Raw genomic sequence first — 21,306 nt, 5'->3', positions numbered from 1 at the left:
CACAATGACTTGTGCTTCTTGCTTTTTATTAGCACTGATCCAACATGAACACGTCTTAACGACCAACAAAAACCAGAGATGCAATAACTTCTCCTCCAAAACAGGCACTAACAGAAAAAAGAAAGAAAAAAAAAAGCACTGGAATAACTCCACACCAGCTTCTTGCGGTGAGGAGATATAGACGTCACATCTCTGTGACAGCGTTTGATTCATCAACGTTGACTTAGTGTTATCCCTTCACAACTGAAATGCTGGTTTCCATTAGGTGAGCAGCAGCATGGCTAATCAGGGTTGAGAAAGCCCAACCACTACGAGGAATAAGTCCAAGTTGGGGGCAGATGTATGTGAAATGTGTGATGGATGTCTTAATTGGACACAAGTTAAGTTGAGCATATTTTGATGGGGAATGTGCTGTTGCATGCCTCATGTTGGACGGAGCCCAGCGGGTTAATATTCCACAATGAATTGAAGATTATCGAGGAATGTGGGTCTGTTTGGAGTGTGTTTGATGCGGGTTACACTGTCATCAGCATCTCAGGGCAGGGCGTCAGGCACATTCCTTAAACTACAAACAGAGCTATAAAATGCATACTTTTCTAAGTAGAAACAATGAAAAATATGTTTCGAGTAAACGTTCAATGTTGCAGAAAAATGAAATAAGCTCCTAATCAAAGCTTTTGTGTCGCTGCCTCGCAGGGATGGTTGTATTAAAGCAATGTGATACAGCTCCACAGCGAGCATCACTAACAATGGAGCAAATACGGCATCTTGCAGCTTTCACATTGGGCTTGGTGTTTATTTGCCAATCAGTTGGAGAATGTTGATGTTGACCCCACGTGTCCTAACTGATTAGCCTCAGCAGCACTGCTGGGGTCATGCTATACAGGGAGTGTGATATGGATCGTGACAGACTGGATAATGTGGTATGTGTCAAGAAAACATTTTGTTTTGAAGGAAAATAACAAACTTGCTCCAATCAAGCTGCGACTTAAAGGCCAATAAGAGATGGCTTTGCTGTTGCAGAGCATCAAAAGACCTGAAAACCCTCGATGGTGATTAAAGAGCTCTGTTTGTCCCTGATCCTCAGTCAGCGGCACCAGTTTGTCCGGTGGCGGCTTGTCAAACAGCAAATTGCTGGAAAGGATCCTGAGGAGGTCTTGGCTTTGGTGCTTCCCTCCAGACTGCCCCCCGGTGGAATGGAAATGCAGAGTGCCTCCTGTTTGTGTCCCTGCCGATGGCATCCATCCCTGCTCCCACTTGTCTCCCGCACGTTCTTAAGTTTTCCAGTTAAGTGGAGAAGCCCAATGCTGAGGTTGTATCCCAGGCAGATCCCTGGAGGAGCTGGCAAACGGCTCTGAGCCCTGTGATTGATGGACCGGGCCACTCAATCGTCCTGCAGGCCGGGTGGTCTTAAGAAGGATTTTACCCAAATTAGCGACTAAACATTCTTGTAAGGCTAAGAAACCCAGCTGACTTGAAACTGTCTCCCCTTTCAGCCGCTTGCCTTCTTTCTTTTCTTTACTCTTTTGCATGAGCTTTGAGCTGAATTCCCAACAGCGCTTTTCATTGAGGAAACTTTCGCTCCACAAAGATCTTGCAGGATTTATTCAGATTCAGCAAATCAAGATGCTTCAAGGAATTCGAATCACACTTTCAGGTCAGCAAATATTACTGAACAAGGGCCAGTGGAATGCACAACACAATTGAATGGAGACGAACAATAAAGTAATGAGGGGTGACAAAGTCTTTTGTTTGACAGGGTTAAACGGATAGACAACAATTGGAAGGTTTTGCGGGTACACTCCGTGGATGCAGACACGTCTGGGTCTACAGTCTTTGTAACCAGGGGTGACACTAATGATGCGCAGCTTGAGCTCATTCTTGCAAATGATTGCCTGTGCAGCTCGATATTTTCTACACAACTGATTGTAGGAGCAAGCATGGGAACAGGCACGTCATTAAATTCACCAAAAAGAGACCATCATTCTTACTTTTTTGTACACGATTAGAAATAAAATGATCTCGGTATCCCATGAGGGACTAAAGTTTCGAGCTGTGGTACACATTGTACTTTTTTGCATTATTAAGGACATTCGTCTGCTGTTTTACCTCAATGTGTTTATCACCACTGTGTTTCCATAAGAAGAACTTATTGAATGCTTTTTTGAAGTTTGGATCCAGATTTTTTTTCTTCAATAATCTGTGGATATGAAGTGTCTAATTTAATGCAATCATTTAAACCTTCTCAGTGTAAAAGTCCTTACAAAAAGTACGTTTTATCACTGTGGTGTTGTCTACGGCTCTTTCAAAGCCATAATATAGCATTCATATACAACAAAATTGGCCAAAAGTTTTAGGTCTGAAGAGAATCTTACAACATTTACCATTCATAACTTCAAAATGTGTCTATATGGGACACATACAGGTAATTGTTGCTCAGTTGCTGTTGGTTGTTTTGTAATGAAACCTGACAAACATGCACAATACATTGTATACATTAACGGGAGTCCACGGACATTCACATGGACAGACGACCAAGTTGGATTGTTATTATGGTTACTGTCAAATGTAAAACTGCCAAGTCCCAGGAGAATATGGACGAGGAGTCATAACGCTCTTTAGGAAATGTTGTTATTGTTCGTCTGCTCACGCATGTGCAGAAGCAGTAATTCCACCGTCTGCATGGAGAAAGAATTTTCAGACAGTTGCATTTTCTTGTTTCCACAGAGATGAAGTCAGAGCATTTTCAAGAAGCTCCAACTTACAAAGGGCGTGTCAATAGGATGAAGTGATGCTTGTCATATATCTCAGTTTTTGGAACGACAATGAATTTTACAGAAACCTGACCTATCTCAGTGTAACTATCCAACCTTTAATGCAATGACTTGCTTGTTTGGAAGAGATTGGATGCAATATAGAAGCATGGTCATTAAGTTGAGGAGGCATTAATGCCTGGTAAAACATCTCGGTTGAGGTCCACGCTCCAGTTGCAGATCTGACTGGCTGATGCAGATGCAGAGGCTCCTCATTAAGACTCAAACCCAAATACCGGCATTTATTTTTTTGTTCTCATGAAAGAAAAATGCACGCCCTAATCAAAACACCATGACCCAATTATAACAGAAGGAAATCCGCGCTTAAACAAATTTTTGTCAAACTTCTGTATGATGTCTTTCAGCAGCTGGTTTTGAAACTCACAAATCCCCTTTGGGGAACAGTAAACATCTAATGAACTAAGGTTCACTAACAAGCCTGCTCAGTACCTTCTGCCAAATTAGATCCTATGTGCAAATAAAGGTTTATGGGCATATAAAGTGTCTGATGTACAAATCCTGGCAACATCTGTACTTTACATCACTGCTTCTTGCATAATAAGGTTGAAGCCGATGGCGAACTTTTGCATCTTCTCGAACTTTTTTCTTCAGCCATTTGACACGAGCTGTCTCGTCGATTCATGCTGAACATGTTACAGATGCACAAGTCTCCTTTTTCCCGCTAATAAGCTTTATTGAGACTCCGGGACCTCCCCCACTGGGCTTTCTTTGGCATCTGTGCTCTGCTGTCACTCAGGCCGGACTTTCCCTGATCCTATCGCTGCAGGAGGACGTGCACGCCACCCTACCACAACAGCTCATTACTCAGAAACTTGGGAGGGGGATTAGGAGGGTGTGGAGGAAGATGAGGAGGTGGACAGAAAGGAACAGGGACATGGCTTTGACACAGTTCCCCCCATTTTCTCGTTGCCCCCTTCAGGCTGACCCACTTCTGCTCTGTCAACCCTCAGGTACATTGACCCCGCCTGGTCCACTGGGTCACAGCGGGACCAAAACATAGCTCAGCTTCCAGGACCTCGTTCCCAGAAAACTCCATGTGCCACACATTCCAGTTTCCCCTGGGAAAATGACACAAACTCGTGACTGATCACTGGGTTTTGTTTCGATGGTTTACAGGATTGTTCTTCCTTCAAACCCTAAACCATAGAAGACCTCACTTCTGAAAATTATTACCGTGGCGTCTAAAATAACACTGGATGCTGTTTGTATTGCATTTAATGTGTGGGTGCATAGGTGGCTTAAGGGAACAGGTGTGTAACAGAGACAGGGTCTTGTCTGGTCCTGCGTGCCCAGTAAGGCATCCAGATATCCATTCACCTCATACCACAGCAGCCTTTCAGTCAACGCTTTGGTTTGTTTGCGCTATAGTCATAAACACAATGCCACTTTTCTTCTTTCACCAAAACACTCATTCAGTACGAGAGATGTGTTTTGGTTTTTTTTGTTTCTCAACTGGCAAAGCAGTGATACTTTGGCTCCTCGCATGCTTCACCTCTGTTTTCAACCTTCTGTTGCCATGGCAGCAGATTCAAAGCAATGTGTTTGGGTAATTGAGTAATTATTTTTATGTCGATTGTATGACTCATCATTTTCTATTTGTTCCTCAACTTTCTGTAAATGGGAAGCGTTCGCATGCCATGAGTTCTCTCCCAGGGTTTCCCCTAAGTGGGTGATGACATGGAATAAAAATGAATGCAAACAAGACATAATCTGTTTTATGAAAGCAAATCATATAAACACATCCTCCGCTACGTTGTGTAAAAATAAAGATTCCTGTTCTTATTTATGAATTCAAAACCGCGCTGAGCCTATCAAAAGACTTTGTGGTCTATAATATTTTTAGACAAATTTGTTACCAATCCGCTCACCACTGCATTATAATATTTACAAGTTTTAGTAAGGATTATGTGAAAAGCACTCAAGTAAAAGTTTTTTTTTTTTTTTTTATGGCTTCATTTTTTCTTATGTCCTTGGATCTGGGTGAGTATTTCATGTTCATGTTATTCCAACCTCAGTTCTGGATTTGACACAATAGGCCATGATTCGATAGATCCCTGATTAGGAAACCACAGGACTAAGTGGGTTTATATAGGAGTTTTTTTGTTTTTGACTTCTGGCCACTGTTTTGTGGTGTAGCACATGGCTTTGACCTGAGGGTTCTGCTGCTTTCCTTATCCGGCTTTGTTGTCCCGCTGGGGCCTTGTTGTGTGAAATTTCAAAGTTCTACCTACCCATGCAAACTTTACACATTAAAAGTGTAGGTTTGTCTGAAAATCAATTTGCTGCACATTTGAAAGTGAGTATGTTTTCCCTTATGATTGACTGGTGAATGTTCCAAGGTGAAACCAACCTTCATACGTAGTCAGCTCTAATGCCTAATTTGAATGAAGCAGATTTTTTAGGGTCCTTGATTGTCTGAATGTCATTAAGGACTGGACAACAGATAATTATTTGCAGCTTAACGATGACAGAAGTTGTAGTTATTGCTACAGAAAGGAAACTAATCCATCATCTGTTATCCATGCACACCTTATTATTCCACCTCAGAAACAAATTGGTCCCATAATCTGAATTAAAAAGTCCTCATACATCATACATTGATTATTGAACTGCATTCTTGACCTCAACTCGGTGTGTTTGACTTTGATTACCTGCAGGTGATCCAATTGTTCAGACAGTTTTTGTGACATCTCAGCTTTTTTCTTGCATTCTGCTTTTTTCATTCATGTAATATTCTTTTTTTTTAATTGTGTAAAACACTTTGTCATATTTATGTATGAAAGTCCATTTTCTTTTTCTACATATCCAACTATATATTTTGAAAACTCTTGACAGGAACAGCATCTTTCCAGTGCGAAAATCAAAAACATGACTATCAGGATTAGGGCACGCTATGAATCAAAGTTGAAGTGTTGCTCCTATAGGCTGCCTCTTGTCTGACTATAACTTGGATTGACTGTAACAGTGAGAAACAGCTCCATCATTCTAACAGGCACTTTTTTTCTGTGTGTGTGGGGGGGGGGGTCTTCTCCTTCCAACATTATGTGCATAGAAACTTGTCATTTCAGTTTATGTCATGGAAAGATCTGCTACTAATAATCAAACTGTCTCTGTTACATATAAACTGTCGTGCGCAGCAGATCTTTCTCCCTCTCGCTGTCATACACACACACACACACGCACGCACGCACGCACGCACGCACACACACACACACACACACTTAAACATGCTTTATTTTATTTGTGTTATTGAAGCGTTACAGTGGCTTCCATTTACTTATGTAAGACTCACTCACCTAATTGCAGACTGGTTTTCACATTCAATATCAACATTTCCCTCATGTACCTCCATTTTTGTAAAACATGTCCCCTTGGGTTAGTGTGCGATCAGGCTTTGGTCCCCACTAATATATATATAAACAAACACAGATACACTCATACATTGAAACAGACTTTCTCTTTGCCATATGATAGCCCCGTTGACCTCTTCGTACGTTTAATGGAGCATGCTGAGGCATGACTGGGTGCCGAATGAGTAATGACACCATGTTTTCAGGGCTCTGGCTCTGACAGCTTGGCCGCACCGCGGCATTAACAGACACACCGTGTTATTAACTGCAAGCACTTCTAAGAACGTCCAAATGTACACACCTGATTTACGCACGCACACACACACACACACACACACTGTGTGATTTTTGTTTTTGATGCTATGTCAAAACAAGCAAAAAGAAGTTTGGGATAATCACTTTCGATTGAGTCGCACATTAATCATCACTCGTAGCGTGCGCAGCCACAGCATTAGTCTCTTGTTTAAGTAGATTTGCTCTGTGGTTGATGATAGAGGTCAGAGCCGTCACGAAAGCTTCCTCAACACATTTATGATATAAGCACTTCCTTGATCTATCCCTCGGGGTGGAAGAATGTCGTAGGTAATATGATTATAAATGACGTCGGGTGTTATTGTTACATTCTGCGGGATGGTAGCGTTTTGTAAATGTGGCTGATGGAGTTCCATTCCCATCGACTCACTCTGGGGTCCCACAAGGGCCGGTTCTGGGTCCCCTCATTTTTCCTCTTGCCAGTAGGCGCACATCTGTAAGTTATATGGTCCCCTCCTAAAGCTGAGCCTCTTTGCTCCCACTGTGATGAGCGCAATGCTTTGTGACAGAGAAGTGAGACAGTGTAAGATTGTTCTTTTTCTTCCTCCCCTGAACTCTGCTCTCTCTTTCTGCTTGCAGCGTACGCAGTGATTGCAAATGGACAAGTGGAGTGCCCCAAGGGTTTTAAAAGGTTGAACCTCACACACTGTCATGGTAAGTTCTAAAACACATGAATGAAAAGAAGCATGATGAAGAAGCAGGTGGAAAAAAAAAAAATCAGGAGGGTCAAGGGGATGCCTTTTCCAGCACGGCGCAGAGTATATGTGATGAAAATGTCTATCTTTTCACAACACCAAACAATTACTACTGAATATTACTCCAATCTCAACATAAAGCCAATTTTAATCAAAACGTCTGGTGCAAAATACACTGAAATGTCCCCAAAAGTTTTCTCCTATAGCTTTTGTATACTGTTGTCGTTATTATTTTTACAAACTCACCCTGACAGCATGGCTTTGAGGCTAGTTTGATAGCAAGGCGTTATCTTTCATGGCAGCATCGCCGATATCTCAGCTCAGGTCTCAGTGTTGTGTTGTGCTTGCTACTCTTCTGAAATGCATTAAAAAAAAATTCTATATTTCTTTGAAATTTCTACAATTTACTTGGTGGTTTGTCGGGCCGGATGGGAGCCTCTTGTCAGGCAGTTTTGGCCGACGAGCCTCATGTTTGGCATCCTTGCTCTAACTTGACATATTCACGTCTGAATACTAGAAAGAAACTCCCTATATAAAAAAAAATCCCTATAATTTGTCAAATGTTCTACAAATCCTGGGAAATATTGTTTTGTTTTTTTCCTTTTGCTTGGCGAGAATTGATACAATTTGGCTCATAAGACTATGATGTGTAAAAACCTTGAATTATGAAAATTCATTTGAGAAATTTTGTTCACTTAGACAATAAATTCAACAGAATGTGATAGACTGAGGGAAGACTGATTAAAACCATCCACACGAATCCAAAGTCCTTCTCGCGGGCCCTCCACTTTGCACAACTCAGGGTCACACTCCAACATGGCTTTGATAAACACACAGTCAGCATGTTTTTGATGCATGCTGGGAGTCCAGGACCTCCATAAAAGTCATCCTGCTCGCTGTACATCTGGCCCTAATGGGAACCAGGTCAAGGCTACAATTAGGCTTTCGTGCAGGGTCAAAGTTCAGCAGCCAACCAGCATCTGGTGCTCCCGTTTTAATTGGTCTTGGAGTTGTGAGTGCAAATGGTGCAGCAGGCTGTGATTATGGTCCATGTGGCTCTTTAAGCATCTCTGTTTGTCTCCCCGCGTTCCTGAAATCTGCACGACTGCCAACACATCTGTATGTAGAAACAAACGTAGATGGTTTCTGAACTCATGCACTGTTTCCCTCCATTGCAGGATCCCAGAAGAAGGTTGGTTTGGGTTTTTTTTTGTAGTTTTCTGGCAGTTGGTTTAAGAGGCGATAACCACCCACAGTGTCAGCTCTGTAGACACTCTCCCAGCGAAGAATTCAGACTATTTATATTTGTTGGTGGTGTTAGTATACAGCAGAATTAATCGGTATGAACAAATAAACCCTGACAGAAAGTCACAAGAAAACATTCACAGCTTGATCTGGCAGCGGGAGCGAGCTCCTACAACCAATGCCGACACTCTGAATAACAAAATGCAGCTTGTCTTACAGGCTACTTGCAGCTGTGTCACTGACTTGATTATTAGTGTCATAATCCAATGGGCAATGCTTACTGAGGCCTATGGAGTATAACAATGGAATGGTCCAGTGCGCAGCTTTGACTAACTCTGTAACAGGTCTCATCGGCTGGTTCAGCAGGTTCAACACCGTTTCCTGATCTGCGGAGCCGTTCATGTATTCAGGTGGTGATTGAGCAGAGAAACGTATCCCAAGACCTTCCGACAACTTATTATCTAATAATGTGTCAGCCAGCCAACAAATGTGGAAATGTATCTTTCTATATTATTCATGCCTTTTTTTTTTTTTTGTTATTGTTTCAAGATGTTTCTCCTGCTTCAGTTGTTCGTTTCACGAGTCCCAAAAAAAGCCAAGCAGACAGTTGCCCACAATATTTACTGGAGCTCTTTAAAAGTCTCTGTCTCACTCAGCTGCTGCTCCATTCCCAAAGATTACTTCTAATTCCAGGACTCGCACCACGTGCCAAGAAGGCAAAATCAGCTTTATTTTTTTTTCCTGGGATTTTTGTCATTACTATCAGGATGGCGTCCAGCTTGCCCCGCTGCGGGTCCTATTCTCAGCCACTTGTAGTGTGTCCCGTCTCATATTCCTTAATAAGACGTGATTTACTGCTGTGGCCATTGGAGGCTGAACTTCAGAAACAGTGACGCCCTTGCTTACTGTACGATAAGATGCCTCATCAGAGTCATACTCGGCTCCCTGACCTCAAGGACGATTCCTTATCTTCAGAAGCCGTTTCTGAGAGCCGAGGTCAGCTGAATATATGAAAGGCCCCCGGAGATGTGTAGGATCTGTTGTGGGTGGTAAACTACTATCGGGAGCAGGTCATATGACTCATACAGTAAACAAAAGAGCTAATCTAAGTCTTACATCTCGGTTTTGATTTCCTGGTTGGGTTGTGGGGGGGATTTTCAACATCAAACTATGTGTCCCCCTTCTGGTGGATAAATCTGCTTCACCAGCAGATCAGAGAAAACACATAAATAGTTTAATATTATTGTCCAAGTAAAGCAGGGCTGTTAATTCACTGTCATTGGGAGTAAATTCATAGATCAAACAGCACCTATTCAGAAGCAAATATTGGTTGATTCCGGGCCTGATATAATGAGATCCTTCATAAAGCTTGCTAAATTGCGCCCTCGTATAGACTGTGCTTTTAGTTTGTGGGCTCTTTGCAGGTGATCAATGAGGAACAACACCGCCATGTGCAAACAGGAGTATTCAAACGAGGGTTTTGCATGCATCATACGATGTTTACTTGAGCGCAGTCTGCTAGAAATGGCATTGCTTCCATGTGTGTTTTGCTTGTATTCACTATTGATTGGGTGGAGCTGTGAGCCCCACAAGTACAAAGTGAGATAACATGGAGTTGGACTTGTTAATGGAGAAAGTTATCAAGTGTATTAGAGTATGTGTCTTACATACGTGGATTTTAAAGTAAGATTACATCTTACTTTAAAAGCGACAAACAAAAGTCAAAGGGAGCCAGTCGAGGAAACGCTTCCCACCACATTAAGGCTCCATTTATACGAGAACATCTTCAAATAAAAATGGCCAACTTTCATTGAATTATGGTGTCCGTTTAAACAACAGCAGTGCTCATTACCAGTGAAAATGTGAAAAATCTTTTCAAAAACGACTCCCAAGGTGGAACCGTTTTAAAGCACTTTGACTCGTCTCCATGTAGACGGTGGAAAACAGCACTTTTCTGAAACACGGCGACTGCACGTGTAAATAGCTCTTCAGCACACGAAACTACATTGTTGTCATCGTTTTTGCCACTTCCATGAAAACTGACATCGTTTTCAAAACATTTCTGAAATGACAAAACATAAAAGATGCATTTTCACTTCAAATGTCCTTCAGCAGAACGACTGTTAGGATCCTTAGTAATAAAAACCGCCGTCGGCCTTCTATTCGTTCTATTCGGCCTGCAACTATTGCATTTGTTGTACTTTACATTGTTAATCACATTCACCCATTTGCACACATTCACACAAGCAAGCAACTGCCATACAAGGCACCTGGTCCATCCACTGGGAGCAGCTTGGGGTTGTTACACTTCTGTTTTTATAACCTAATGTCTAAACTCAAAAAGTCTTCATCACATTGATTCTTTAAAACTGAACTAATTCAGTTTTAACCATGAGTTCTTGACAAGAACATCTCTGTTGTTTCAGAAATTGCAGGCTGATTGCATCACTGGACATTTTGGATTGCATTAACAAAAACTACTCACATTTTTAAAACACTCATGACATCCTTCATCCTGAGCGCTGTCTCGGGGCAGGATACTGATACATCCCACCTGAGAAAATGTTGCTCCGGCCAGAAACACTTGATTCTCCTGCGTACGGAAAATGTACGTTCGCTGTTCACAGTTTGTCAATGAATTGCATTTTTGGCCTCATAACTTACATCAGGTTTGGGATTTCTAAAGTAGTCCTCAGGTACTCACATTACACTTAACAGCCAAGACATAATAAAGAGCGTGGTGCTGCCAATTTGCTTTACAGTGTTTCATAAATAATCCCACAGGTGTTTATGTGTGTTGGTTTTTCTTGACGTCAAGAGGAGACAGGGTCACACGAGGTTGCGTCAGGCTGCTGGGGAGAATTATGATCTATTATCGGGCATCATTAGACTGTAAAAACAATTCCTATAAAAGACTATTCAAACAATGAGTAGAGCAGTGTTGTTTGTCGAAGCAACCATGCATAAATGCAAAATAGATTTTGAGATTAGTGCTGATCGTGATGGGTTGTCATGGAAGTCAGTTTCAATTGCAATCAAGCCACCAGCAGACTGTAACAATAGCACTAATCTGGGACTGAACCAAACCGTGGATTAAAGGCCCCATGTGATGAAGGCTCAGCCCAACGCTGACCTGAACTCTGACCAGATGCAGCTTGAACTAGACTCAGGTCACCGCAGTACCTGCAGACAACACGCCATTGACCTGGAGAGTCCCAGCGGCGCCATCTGTGGTGGACTTCACCATCTTCATAGTGTGTCTCTCGTTCTTACTCAGGTCGCTTTTTTTGATTTTACATTAGGTCAACTCTACTAAAAGTCTGGGGGGGGGGGGGAGTAAAAAGCAACAGGGATCAGTCTCAATCCCATAAAAGCTCACTTTTTCCAGCAGGAAGCAAAACAACAAAACAAGAGCAGATTAATTAGAATTGGGAAAATCCGCAGTGGCAGGCTGTCGACTTCCAGTCGTCAGTGCAAATGGGAAAAGACCTAATGATGTACTCTTTGTTTAACACGGTGGAACAACAAACTTCACCCGGTCCCAGTGTAATCGCATGACTAAGCGGCTCAAATATGTCCTCCTATGCTGCCGGCTGGCACAATCGCCGGCGAGCGCGCCTTCGTTTGGCTTCGTGACTCAGGAGCTGCTGGAGCAGTGGGCACCGGCTCCACAAGCCGCTTTATCACACCGGTACATGGCTGAGGACAAACAGAGCGGAACCCCCCCCCTAACTTTCTCCGTCTGATGTAGGCTGTGACCTTACCGAAAGAAAGATACCTATAAAGATAAGAATCTCAAGCATCCCAGCTTTCCCTCCGACTTTCAGCTTCGATATTTCACATTTAATAAGCTACATGATTTTAAATCTGTTTTGTTTTAACCGGTCAGCTTTATTGGGCATGCTTTCTCCTTGTCATCACTCCATCTTGCTTTCATACAACCATATGACCTCAAAGCTTTAACCATATTACACAAGCTAATGGTTTGGCCTACATGATCTATTGCAGTTATTCGAATTCTTGTTCAAGATGGAAATTATTTCTGAACACTTACATCATTTGTTCTTGTCTTGAAGCATTACAGCGCCGTATTCTTAATGTTAAACATAGAACACAGAGATTGTTATTGATAGGTGTAGTCCGCAGTGTTGGGCATTACGCAGTAATGCTTTAGGGAACCTCCACTTCTTTCAACAGGAACTCGCCAGAAATTGATTCCTATTTGAACTGTTGCAATTCTTTTAAAATTTTCCTCAAGTTCTCACTTTATTCAGGGATTATAACAGCTGCTGTTATTGTATGATTACTGGAAGAGAAGCTTATGCTTTACTAATTAAATCACTCAGTGACATTGACATTAGCCTGTAGCTGTGATTTATTGTGACCCTAAATTAACTAATCTTATTGAGACATTTCTAATGTTGCCTGCTTGATGGTTGATTATCTCATCCGCTGTTGCTTCTACTACTTTTCATTGGTTTTCTTCATTTTCTTTTAAAAACTAATAATTTACATGTCGCTTTTTCTAATAACGAGATCACTTCAGTGACGAGTGAATTCACTGCGTTTACAAGAAGTAACTGATAACTATTATCAACTACTTATTTTAAATAATACTGGTGTCCAATTCATTTGCAGGGATCGGGGAAGTTCCCAAACAAAATGCTCACATTTTCCTCAAATCCAGGGATGTCAAACACAAGGCCTGTGAACCAAAACTGGCTTGCAAGAGGCTCCAATCTGGCCAAACCACGAAGCAAATAATCAAAGAAAACATAATGTTTTTTTTTGTTTTTTTTAACATATTTTCTAAGAGTAGCAGACACAACAGCACTGAGACATGAGCTCGGTGATGCTGCCATGAAAGATAGCTAAGTAGCATTTGCCTCAAAGGTTTTTTTTTGGACATTTCACTGTATTTTGCACCAGAAGGTTTCATTAAAATTGAGTTTATGTTGAGATTTTAGTAATTTTCTGTAGCAATTGTTGAGTTTTGTGAAAATATAGGCGTATCAACCACATATAATCCACAAAGAAAAATATTCTTCAAAGTTTTTAAGGATCTTACTGCTCCGGCCCACTCCAAATGAAAAATTGTCCCCTGAACTAAAATGCTTCTCTGCTCAAGAGTCCTAGAAATTGCATGACCAACATGCTGTGCATCTTTCAGACATCAATGAGTGCCTGCTGCCAGGGATCTGCAAAAACGCTGAGTGTCTCAACACCAAAGGAAGCTACAGGTGCATATGTAAGCTGGGCTTCTTGTTAGACACCGACAGGAGCCACTGTGTCTGTAAGTATTGTTTCTTCAAGAGAGTGTTTATTTTAATGCGAAGCTTTGGAATACACTGAACGTGTTGATTTCTCTCCCAGCGGACAAGGCCGTGTCTGACCAGCGAGCGCTCTGCTACCGCTCGGTTTCAGCAGGCGCATGCTCTCTGCCGCTTGTTAATCACATCACCAAGCAGATCTGCTGCTGCAGCCGCGTGGGGAAGGCCTGGGGCTCTGCGTGCGACCGCTGTCCTCTGCCAGAATCAGGTACAGTCCCGAAAGCGACCAGCCTCTGCTCTCTGGGCTGCACGATCAAATGTAAAATTCTGGTTTTACTGTACTTGCAGAAAAACTCTTTGCAGGCTTAAATGGCTTTTGCAGACATTAAATGTCATGTGCAATCTCACGTAAGGGCTTGCAGTGGTAGTAAAAGCGCAGGCAAGGAATACTTACCACTCGCTCGGTATTACCGCTCTGCCAGGCATGTAAAGCAACTCAAAATAACTAAATGTGTTTGGAATGGAAAAGGACCAAAAACATAACAGTTTTCATATTTGGGAGGCTGCATAATGGTGGGAGTCAGTCTTGTGTTATCACTCCAACCCTCAGAGAGAAACCCCACTAATAGACCGGCAAAGCTTCACAGCAGAGAGACGCAGCTTAGCCAAGTGAAACATGGGAAGTAGTTGTCATGTTTTTTTTTTTTTTTTAAATGCTGATCTAATCTTCAAAGTCTCGGAGAGAAACAAGCTGGTTTTATGGAGTGTCTATACTGGCTGGTGATTCATTGGGATTGTCATAGATCAGATATCACAGACGCAGACCTCCATGGTGCTGCACGCACACACACACACACACACACACACCCCTCTCAGTATTTAGGATTCTGGATTTTGTAAAGCCTGACAAGCTGTTTTAGCCGCGTTTTGAAATGTGTAGCGAGGCCGGATCCTTGCGACTTGGTAACAGGAACCCATCGAGCTTCGTTCCGTATTTACTCCCGCGCGTCTGACATGGCTCCTGATCATACAGTATATATAGCCTCACTCCCCTCCACTTTAAATTCATCATTCAGTAGCCTCTCATATCCACGTTTCCTGCATTTACATAAGCATTTACTGCGACCACATATCTGTCGTTACTCATATCTCTATTCCAGACTCTTTTTGGCACGGAGCTGCTGGTTTCAGGTCAGGTAGGGGACACACTGCTTCTCACTTGTAATGGATTCACCATGGCCGAGGTCTGTTGGACTCAGGGACAAAGAGGTGCAGTCTCCCTCCTTTTATCTAGCTTGCCAATCCCCCATTAGCCTCTCATTCACACGCCTCCACACCAATAAGTTCAAAGGTCAGTCAGTATTACATGATCCTCTAACTTCCCCCGGTGGCATAGTTGTGCCGATTTGTTCGTGCAGATATCCTCAGTCTTTTCGAATGTCCCTCGCTAGTACCCCTCTGTGACAGCTGTCACAGTTCACAGGAACGCACAGCAATACTCATCACATTGTCATAAAAGTATGACACGGCTGGCTTGTGGTGCAGTTTTTGAATATCATATCATGAGCCAGCGACTGTCAGAGTTTAATCCAGAAGGGCATTTTTTTTTTTTACCTCCTCTCATTGTTTGCTGCTGTGTTTCTTGTCCAACAGATCACTTCAAGGAGATCTGCCCGGCCGGCCACGGATACACGTACTCCCGCTCCGACGTGCAGATTTCTTTCACGCAGTTTGAAAATGACGAGCTGCAGAGCACAGGAGTGTCACTGGAGGAGCAGAGTCCCGCATATCCCCAGTCACCGTCCTCCCAGCCTTCGCTGCTGTATCCCACCTACCCAGAAACACCCCAATACCCCATCTACCTCGAGACACCGCAAGTGCCACAGTTCCCTTTGAGTCCTCAGCACCCCTCGCACCCGGCCAGAGAAACACTGAGACAGCCAGAAGGTAAATTTCAAAGCAGATGGAGCATTAAATCTCTCCTAAGTCGACTCTATAGGTTGGTCTGTGTTGCTGCTGAATGTTTTTTTTTTAAATATGCATTTTGACCAGTGGATTTTATACTGAATTGATTATTAATGTAAAGGGAAAAAAGTCAACTTTAGGTTTGCTGTTGCAAAAAGGCAACTGTTTTAGAACACCTCCCAAGAAACTGCTTTTCTGAAGCACTTGGTCTCCGTCCTTGTGTAGATGGCAGAAACACTACTACTGGACAAGTAGTGCATAGTTTTGGAGTTGAAAATCGCCCAGAATACTATTTCAACTTCATCGCCTGTCCATACGATTGTCCGTGTCCTCGCCACTGTTGATGTTTGTAGCGTATTGTCCTCGACACACGCGTGCGTAGTTTTATTACAAAACAAACAACAGCACCTACTAGTGGCCCAACATTCTAACTACATCGTTTTCAGTGTTCCCCCCCCCCCCCCCCCCCCCGTTACTATGGAAATCATTTTCAAAACATCTTGGACATGCTTGATACCTTCCGCTTTCAACACATCCAACTCCTTTGCATCAATTTTACTTTGTGGTTGAAGGAGGGTCAGTGCTCAAGCCAGTCACTCCACAGCAAATGCAAGTAAACAAAAAGAATGAAAGCCACACCAGTAGATTGTGTATACAGAGAATAAAACCGTGCAAAACTCTTGTTTAAATACTTCTGTTTGCATTTGACGGAAACCGAAGTAACCCACAAAACTAACATAAACCTAAAGTGCAATTTCTAAATTTGACTTTCTGTGTAAAAACTCAGTTTAAAGCTTTACAACAAGATAAAAACTGTTTAATTCTTAAAAATCCAATAATCAGCGTTGTAGCTTGAAGGGAAATTGGGAAATCCTCATTCAACCAGAAATTACTACGTGGAATTTGAGACATTTTCTGTCCAAACATCAACAGGATGTTTGATCTCGAAAACAGTCTCAGACACGTTCAAAGTTTTAGTTGTACTCCCTACGTCGGTATGAAACCCCAGCGAGCGTCATGCAAATCCTCAACATACATCTCAATCCGGAGGATCTTCTGTAAATATACTTGATTTATTGCTCGCAAGATACTTTACTGGCAACAGCACAACATTCTGCTTTATAAGAGGAGACAAATCTCTAAATATTTAGGACATTTTGTCATCATTATCAGGAATATTCATTTCTATGACTTGCTTCACATTTTTTCCAGAAGTTTTTCTCAGATCAACATTTTCCCCTGTGATTCAGAGAACGAGTGTCACACAGTTTGTTTTTTTTCACGAAATAGAGACATTTAAAAGTGGAATGCCTGAAGAGAACATGGATTATTTCATATGTTGTGTGTGTTCAGTACCTTGTTAACACGAGCAGAATGTCGGCCTTCGCTACTGATAAACTTTTCCTCTTTTTTTTTTTTTTTTTTCCTGTCTTGTGGCAGATGTGGAAATTCTGAGCCCGGTGAGTTCTGCCTCCCCACCCACCCGCCTCTTGGCACATGTCTTTGAAATGTTTTTCTTAGAACGATATGCTCTAGCTATCTCAGCTGGAGGGTTTGTTATGATTATATAACTTATTCAGACCACATTTTGGATGATACACTCACCTAATTAGCAGACAAGGTGAAAAAAGAGACTGACTATATTGAGGATGTGGTGATAAAAAAATGTAACTTAAATCCTTTCTGGTTGTTGTTTTTTTTTTTCTTGTTTTCTAGCCAGCTGTTGTGACTGACTCACCGCTGAAATATTCAGGTATTTTTTTTTTTTTTCCTTCTTGGCTTTCTTCAAACAGATCATGCTACCAGTAGTTGAACGCGTGCCTCGCTGCCGTTCTTTAATGCCTCTTGCGGTTTGATTTAGCATCTCTTAACTCAACGGCCAATAGCAGCTTCAGTCAGGCATGGACGTGTGATGTGATTTCTATAAATTGCTCCTGCACAGCAGTGGCGGTCTTGCTTGGTTTGCCTTTATGCCAGTGAAAACATTGACAATAAAGTCTAAAGGTTGACTATTTTTAACGAGCCCGTTCGGTTTATTTTGGGTATTGTAATGTTTTTAGCTCGGTCAAGTATCGCTGAACAGTGAATAGCAGTCATGAATGGAAAAGCAAGCAGTACTTTGTTTTGGTTATGTGGTGACCTAATGCCCAATATGACTGAGGGTGTCTGTGTTTTACATTTTCCTCATCTTGTACCTCATGACAGTTCTTATTCCCTTTAATAGATACTTCTCCTGACGTCGAAAGCTTTGATTCAAGGGAAACAAGCTCCCGAGGTTCAGCCACAGGTAAGAGTAAATGCAATAAAAGTACCGTCACTGAAAAGTAATTGTCCATCTTCACTGCACTCCTATGAAAACTCCACACACAGCTGCAGGGTTACGATGCAAAGGAGCAATACAGAGCTCTCTCAACTATTGGCAGGCAGTATCCCATGAGGAATGTTTTCAGGCTTACCCAAAGTAAAGGCGGGGAGAGCTTTATTTTGACCCCTTTTCCTCAGAGCCAATTTGGCTCGAGGACCAAAAAAAAAAAAGAGTCTGCCTCTTGGAACGGGATCCTATCCTGAATGGACCGAGGCCAGATTTATGAAAAATGGAGAGCGAGAAGGAGATGGGGTGAAAGTTTGTTTGGGTGACAGACGCAGTGAGAGAAGGAGTCACAGAGAGATCGAGAATGTGAGAAGAATTCGCTGCGAGCCGATAGAGACGTCGCTTTGCTGTCCTGAGCCTGGGTTTAAGTCAGAGTGTCTCTCTTTTAGATGGAAAGAGACAAGAGAAAAACTAATGTCAGGCTCTAGTGTGCATGACCTGTCTCTTGCTCCATACCACCTGTTCGAACACTGCGGCGCCATAAAAGCTGCCCTCTCATCCAACATGCCACCTATAAACCAGCGAGAGGAGTTCCCGGGCAGAACGACATGTGTCGGTGGAATGTGCTTTTTTAGCTTTTACAGTCCTTCGAGTGTTATGTAACCTCAGGTCAGACATATTCTTGTCCCCTTCCTAAGTAATGACTCTGCACATCTGCGTGGCTTTTCATAGGTATTGACAAGTGTGCCGCCACCCCCACCATATGTGGCCGTGGGAAATGTGTTCCTGTGCAGACCGGCTACACTTGCCACTGCGAGCCAGGATTCAAGCTCAGTGCTCTGCAGACCAACTGCATTGGTGAGTAACCCAAAGGAGGAAGACGGAGATTAAATCAGACGGGGCGTCAAAGCATTCTGACAATGGGGGGCGCAGCAGCTCTGTCTGTCATCGTTGCACTGTGTGCAAGTCGACAACACTCGTCATTATAAGCACAAGCATCTCAGCCTCCAGAGATCAAGTGAGCCAAAGAGAAAGAGAGCCGTTTGTTTACGCTGACCTGTTTCTTGTTGCTCGACTGTACATGCGAGCGAGTCCAAAGAGTTGCCATTATGCTGTATTGTCTTACCTCAAGATGGCCAGTGCTCGATCTTTTAATGAACTCGTCTGGGATCAGTGCCATCTCTGACGGACGCCTGTATCGAATAGGAGCATCAAAGTCTCTGCTCTGAAACTGAGCAGCATCTGCTTGTTAAATGCAACAATAATTCAATAAGGAGAGAACAAGGGAGGAAAGGGAAAGCTTTTCTGAATTTTGTGTTTGGCGAGGAGACTCTGATGATGAATAGGAAAGCAAGTAGGACCCCTTAAGTCTGGACGCTGGTCGTGGAGTCGGGTGCACTGGTTTGGGGCGGCTGTGGCTCAGTTGGGAGTGGTTGACTTTCAATCGGAAAGTTGATTGTTCAATTCCCCCATCTCTTCCTATGTACATGTCCAAGTGTCCATGAGCAAGACTGTGAACCCTAAACTTACATGTAGCAGTCACGTCCATTGGTGTTGGGCAGTGGAGACCGAGAGGTCAGAGAAGTGGGCTTGGGATCAGATGTTTGCAGGTTTGATTCCCATAGCTGACAGGTCACCACTGTGGCACCCTGAGCATGACTCTTGACTCCCATCAGCTCGCTGGAGCGCTCAAATGTGGATGCTGATCGATCCTAAAAAAGGAATTTCCCCAAATGGATTTATTAATATAATTAGTTTATTTTGAGTTAGATGAGTTGGCGTTGGATAGCTGGATTAACTGACTCCATGGGGTGTTGACATGGTGCTGTAAAGGAAGTTCGAGCAGGCAGAATAACAACTGTTGCCAAAGGACATGGAGCTGATTGGACATGTTGTAGATATACAAACATAAAACTAATTAAATGGGAGTAGTAATGACAAATTTGATAGACAGCTGATGCTTTTCCATCAGTTAGATATAGAAGTTTACCTTACCTCCTCCTGAAACGTGTGGATTCCTAAGCAGCACAGAGGAAAAAACGAAAGACCAAAGCAGCAGTTAAACTGCATGACTTCATAAAAGCTGCATGTATAGATTGTTAATCCGTTATTTTGCTCTGCATTTCTCGCTTCTGTAGATGTGAATGAATGCGACGAGGAGCCATGCGAAGGGAAAGGCCGCTGCATCAACAGCTATGGCTCCTACACCTGTCAGTGCTACAGCGGCTACAGCCAGGTGATCACTCACAACAGGAAGTTCTGTCAAGGTGAGACATGGCCCCGCTGCTGCAGGAGACATAATGTTTCCAGAGAAAACACAGGCTGCCGCCACAAACCCTCTTCTCTCTTTGAGCCATTCAAGCTCTCGTCTGTCGGCACTGTTCACTTAAAAAGCATCCTGCCCTAATTAATGCGCTGGAACAAAAAAGTCACTCTCTTTTCCATTCTCCTTGGTTCTCATTCAAACTGGCAGACATTAATGAGTGCGGCATGCCCAACAAGTGCCAGAATGGCAACTGTGTCAACACAGAGGGATCTTACACCTGCGAGTGCGACAGCGGCTACGCCAAGTCCTGGAGAGGCCTCTGCGAAGGTAACTTGCGTGCGTGCAGACACACCTACAGACACAGAGCCAGGTTCAAACAAGAGCACAATCCAAACCAGATCTATTTGTTTGCTGCTATGAATTAGTGTGTAGAACGCGAACAAAACCCATATTGTATTTTCTTTTGGTCAAAGCCAAGAAGAAAAACTATGCAGTCCGTGACAGAGGGATTGTGTGTATATTTTAGCATTTGTAAGCTTGCACCCTCTCTCCGCCCTGTGTGCGCACATTGTCTTTGCAGCATTGTTGTCTCCAAAACAACTGATTCAAACGTTTGTCCTTCACCTTCACCCCGAGCAGATATAGACGAGTGCAGAGATCCGGCCTCCTGTTCCAGCGGCGCGTGCGTCAACACTCTGGGGTCCTTCCTGTGCCAGGCCTGCGGCCCGGGGTTCAGGCCTGTCAACGAAAGATGTTTGGGTAAGGCCGCCTCACACCCCGTCAGTGCAGCAGCACCACCGCTACCCCGGCACCGCAGGGTGTTTCCAACCACCGCATGGAAATAACCTGGGTTCCCCTCTTACGCTGTAAAATGTCGAAAATCGGGCAAAGTCACAGAGACATCGCTTTAAGGAAAATAAACACAAGTGCTGTTAAAGACTTGTTGAAAGCTTATGATGCAGCGCAGTTTCCCCAAATGGCATTATTCAATTAAATTTGCAGCTCTGCGGCTTTTATGCTCAAAGGGACACGCAGATGTGCCGATATACTGTATAGAA

At 43.0% G+C, this 21,306-nt stretch overlaps 1 protein-coding gene across 2 annotated transcripts in view; it reads left to right on the top strand.

Moving 5' to 3' along the window:
• Positions 1–21,306, top strand: part of LOC308142195 (latent-transforming growth factor beta-binding protein 2-like) — a 106,831-nt gene that overhangs the window by 56,781 nt on the left and 28,744 nt on the right. For both annotated transcript variants that reach the window (XM_080512541.1, XM_080512540.1), the window contains exons 9-19: positions 7,076–7,150; positions 13,607–13,729; positions 13,810–13,974; positions 15,360–15,653; positions 17,112–17,131; positions 17,388–17,424; positions 17,896–17,958; positions 18,715–18,840; positions 20,121–20,249; positions 20,456–20,575; positions 20,888–21,007. In XM_080512541.1, coding sequence (XP_080368667.1) covers positions 7,076–7,150; positions 13,607–13,729; positions 13,810–13,974; positions 15,360–15,653; positions 17,112–17,131; positions 17,388–17,424; positions 17,896–17,958; positions 18,715–18,840; positions 20,121–20,249; positions 20,456–20,575; positions 20,888–21,007 — 1,272 coding nt within the window. The remainder of the gene's footprint in view (positions 1–7,075; positions 7,151–13,606; positions 13,730–13,809; positions 13,975–15,359; positions 15,654–17,111; positions 17,132–17,387; positions 17,425–17,895; positions 17,959–18,714; positions 18,841–20,120; positions 20,250–20,455; positions 20,576–20,887; positions 21,008–21,306) is intronic.

This window comes from Blennius ocellaris (genome assembly GCF_963422515.1).
Source record: "Blennius ocellaris genome assembly, chromosome: 17".
Taxonomy (NCBI): domain Eukaryota; kingdom Metazoa; phylum Chordata; class Actinopteri; order Blenniiformes; family Blenniidae; genus Blennius; species Blennius ocellaris.
The sequence above is the reverse complement of the archived record's forward strand: the minus strand, read 5'-3'. Positions and strand labels throughout refer to the sequence as shown.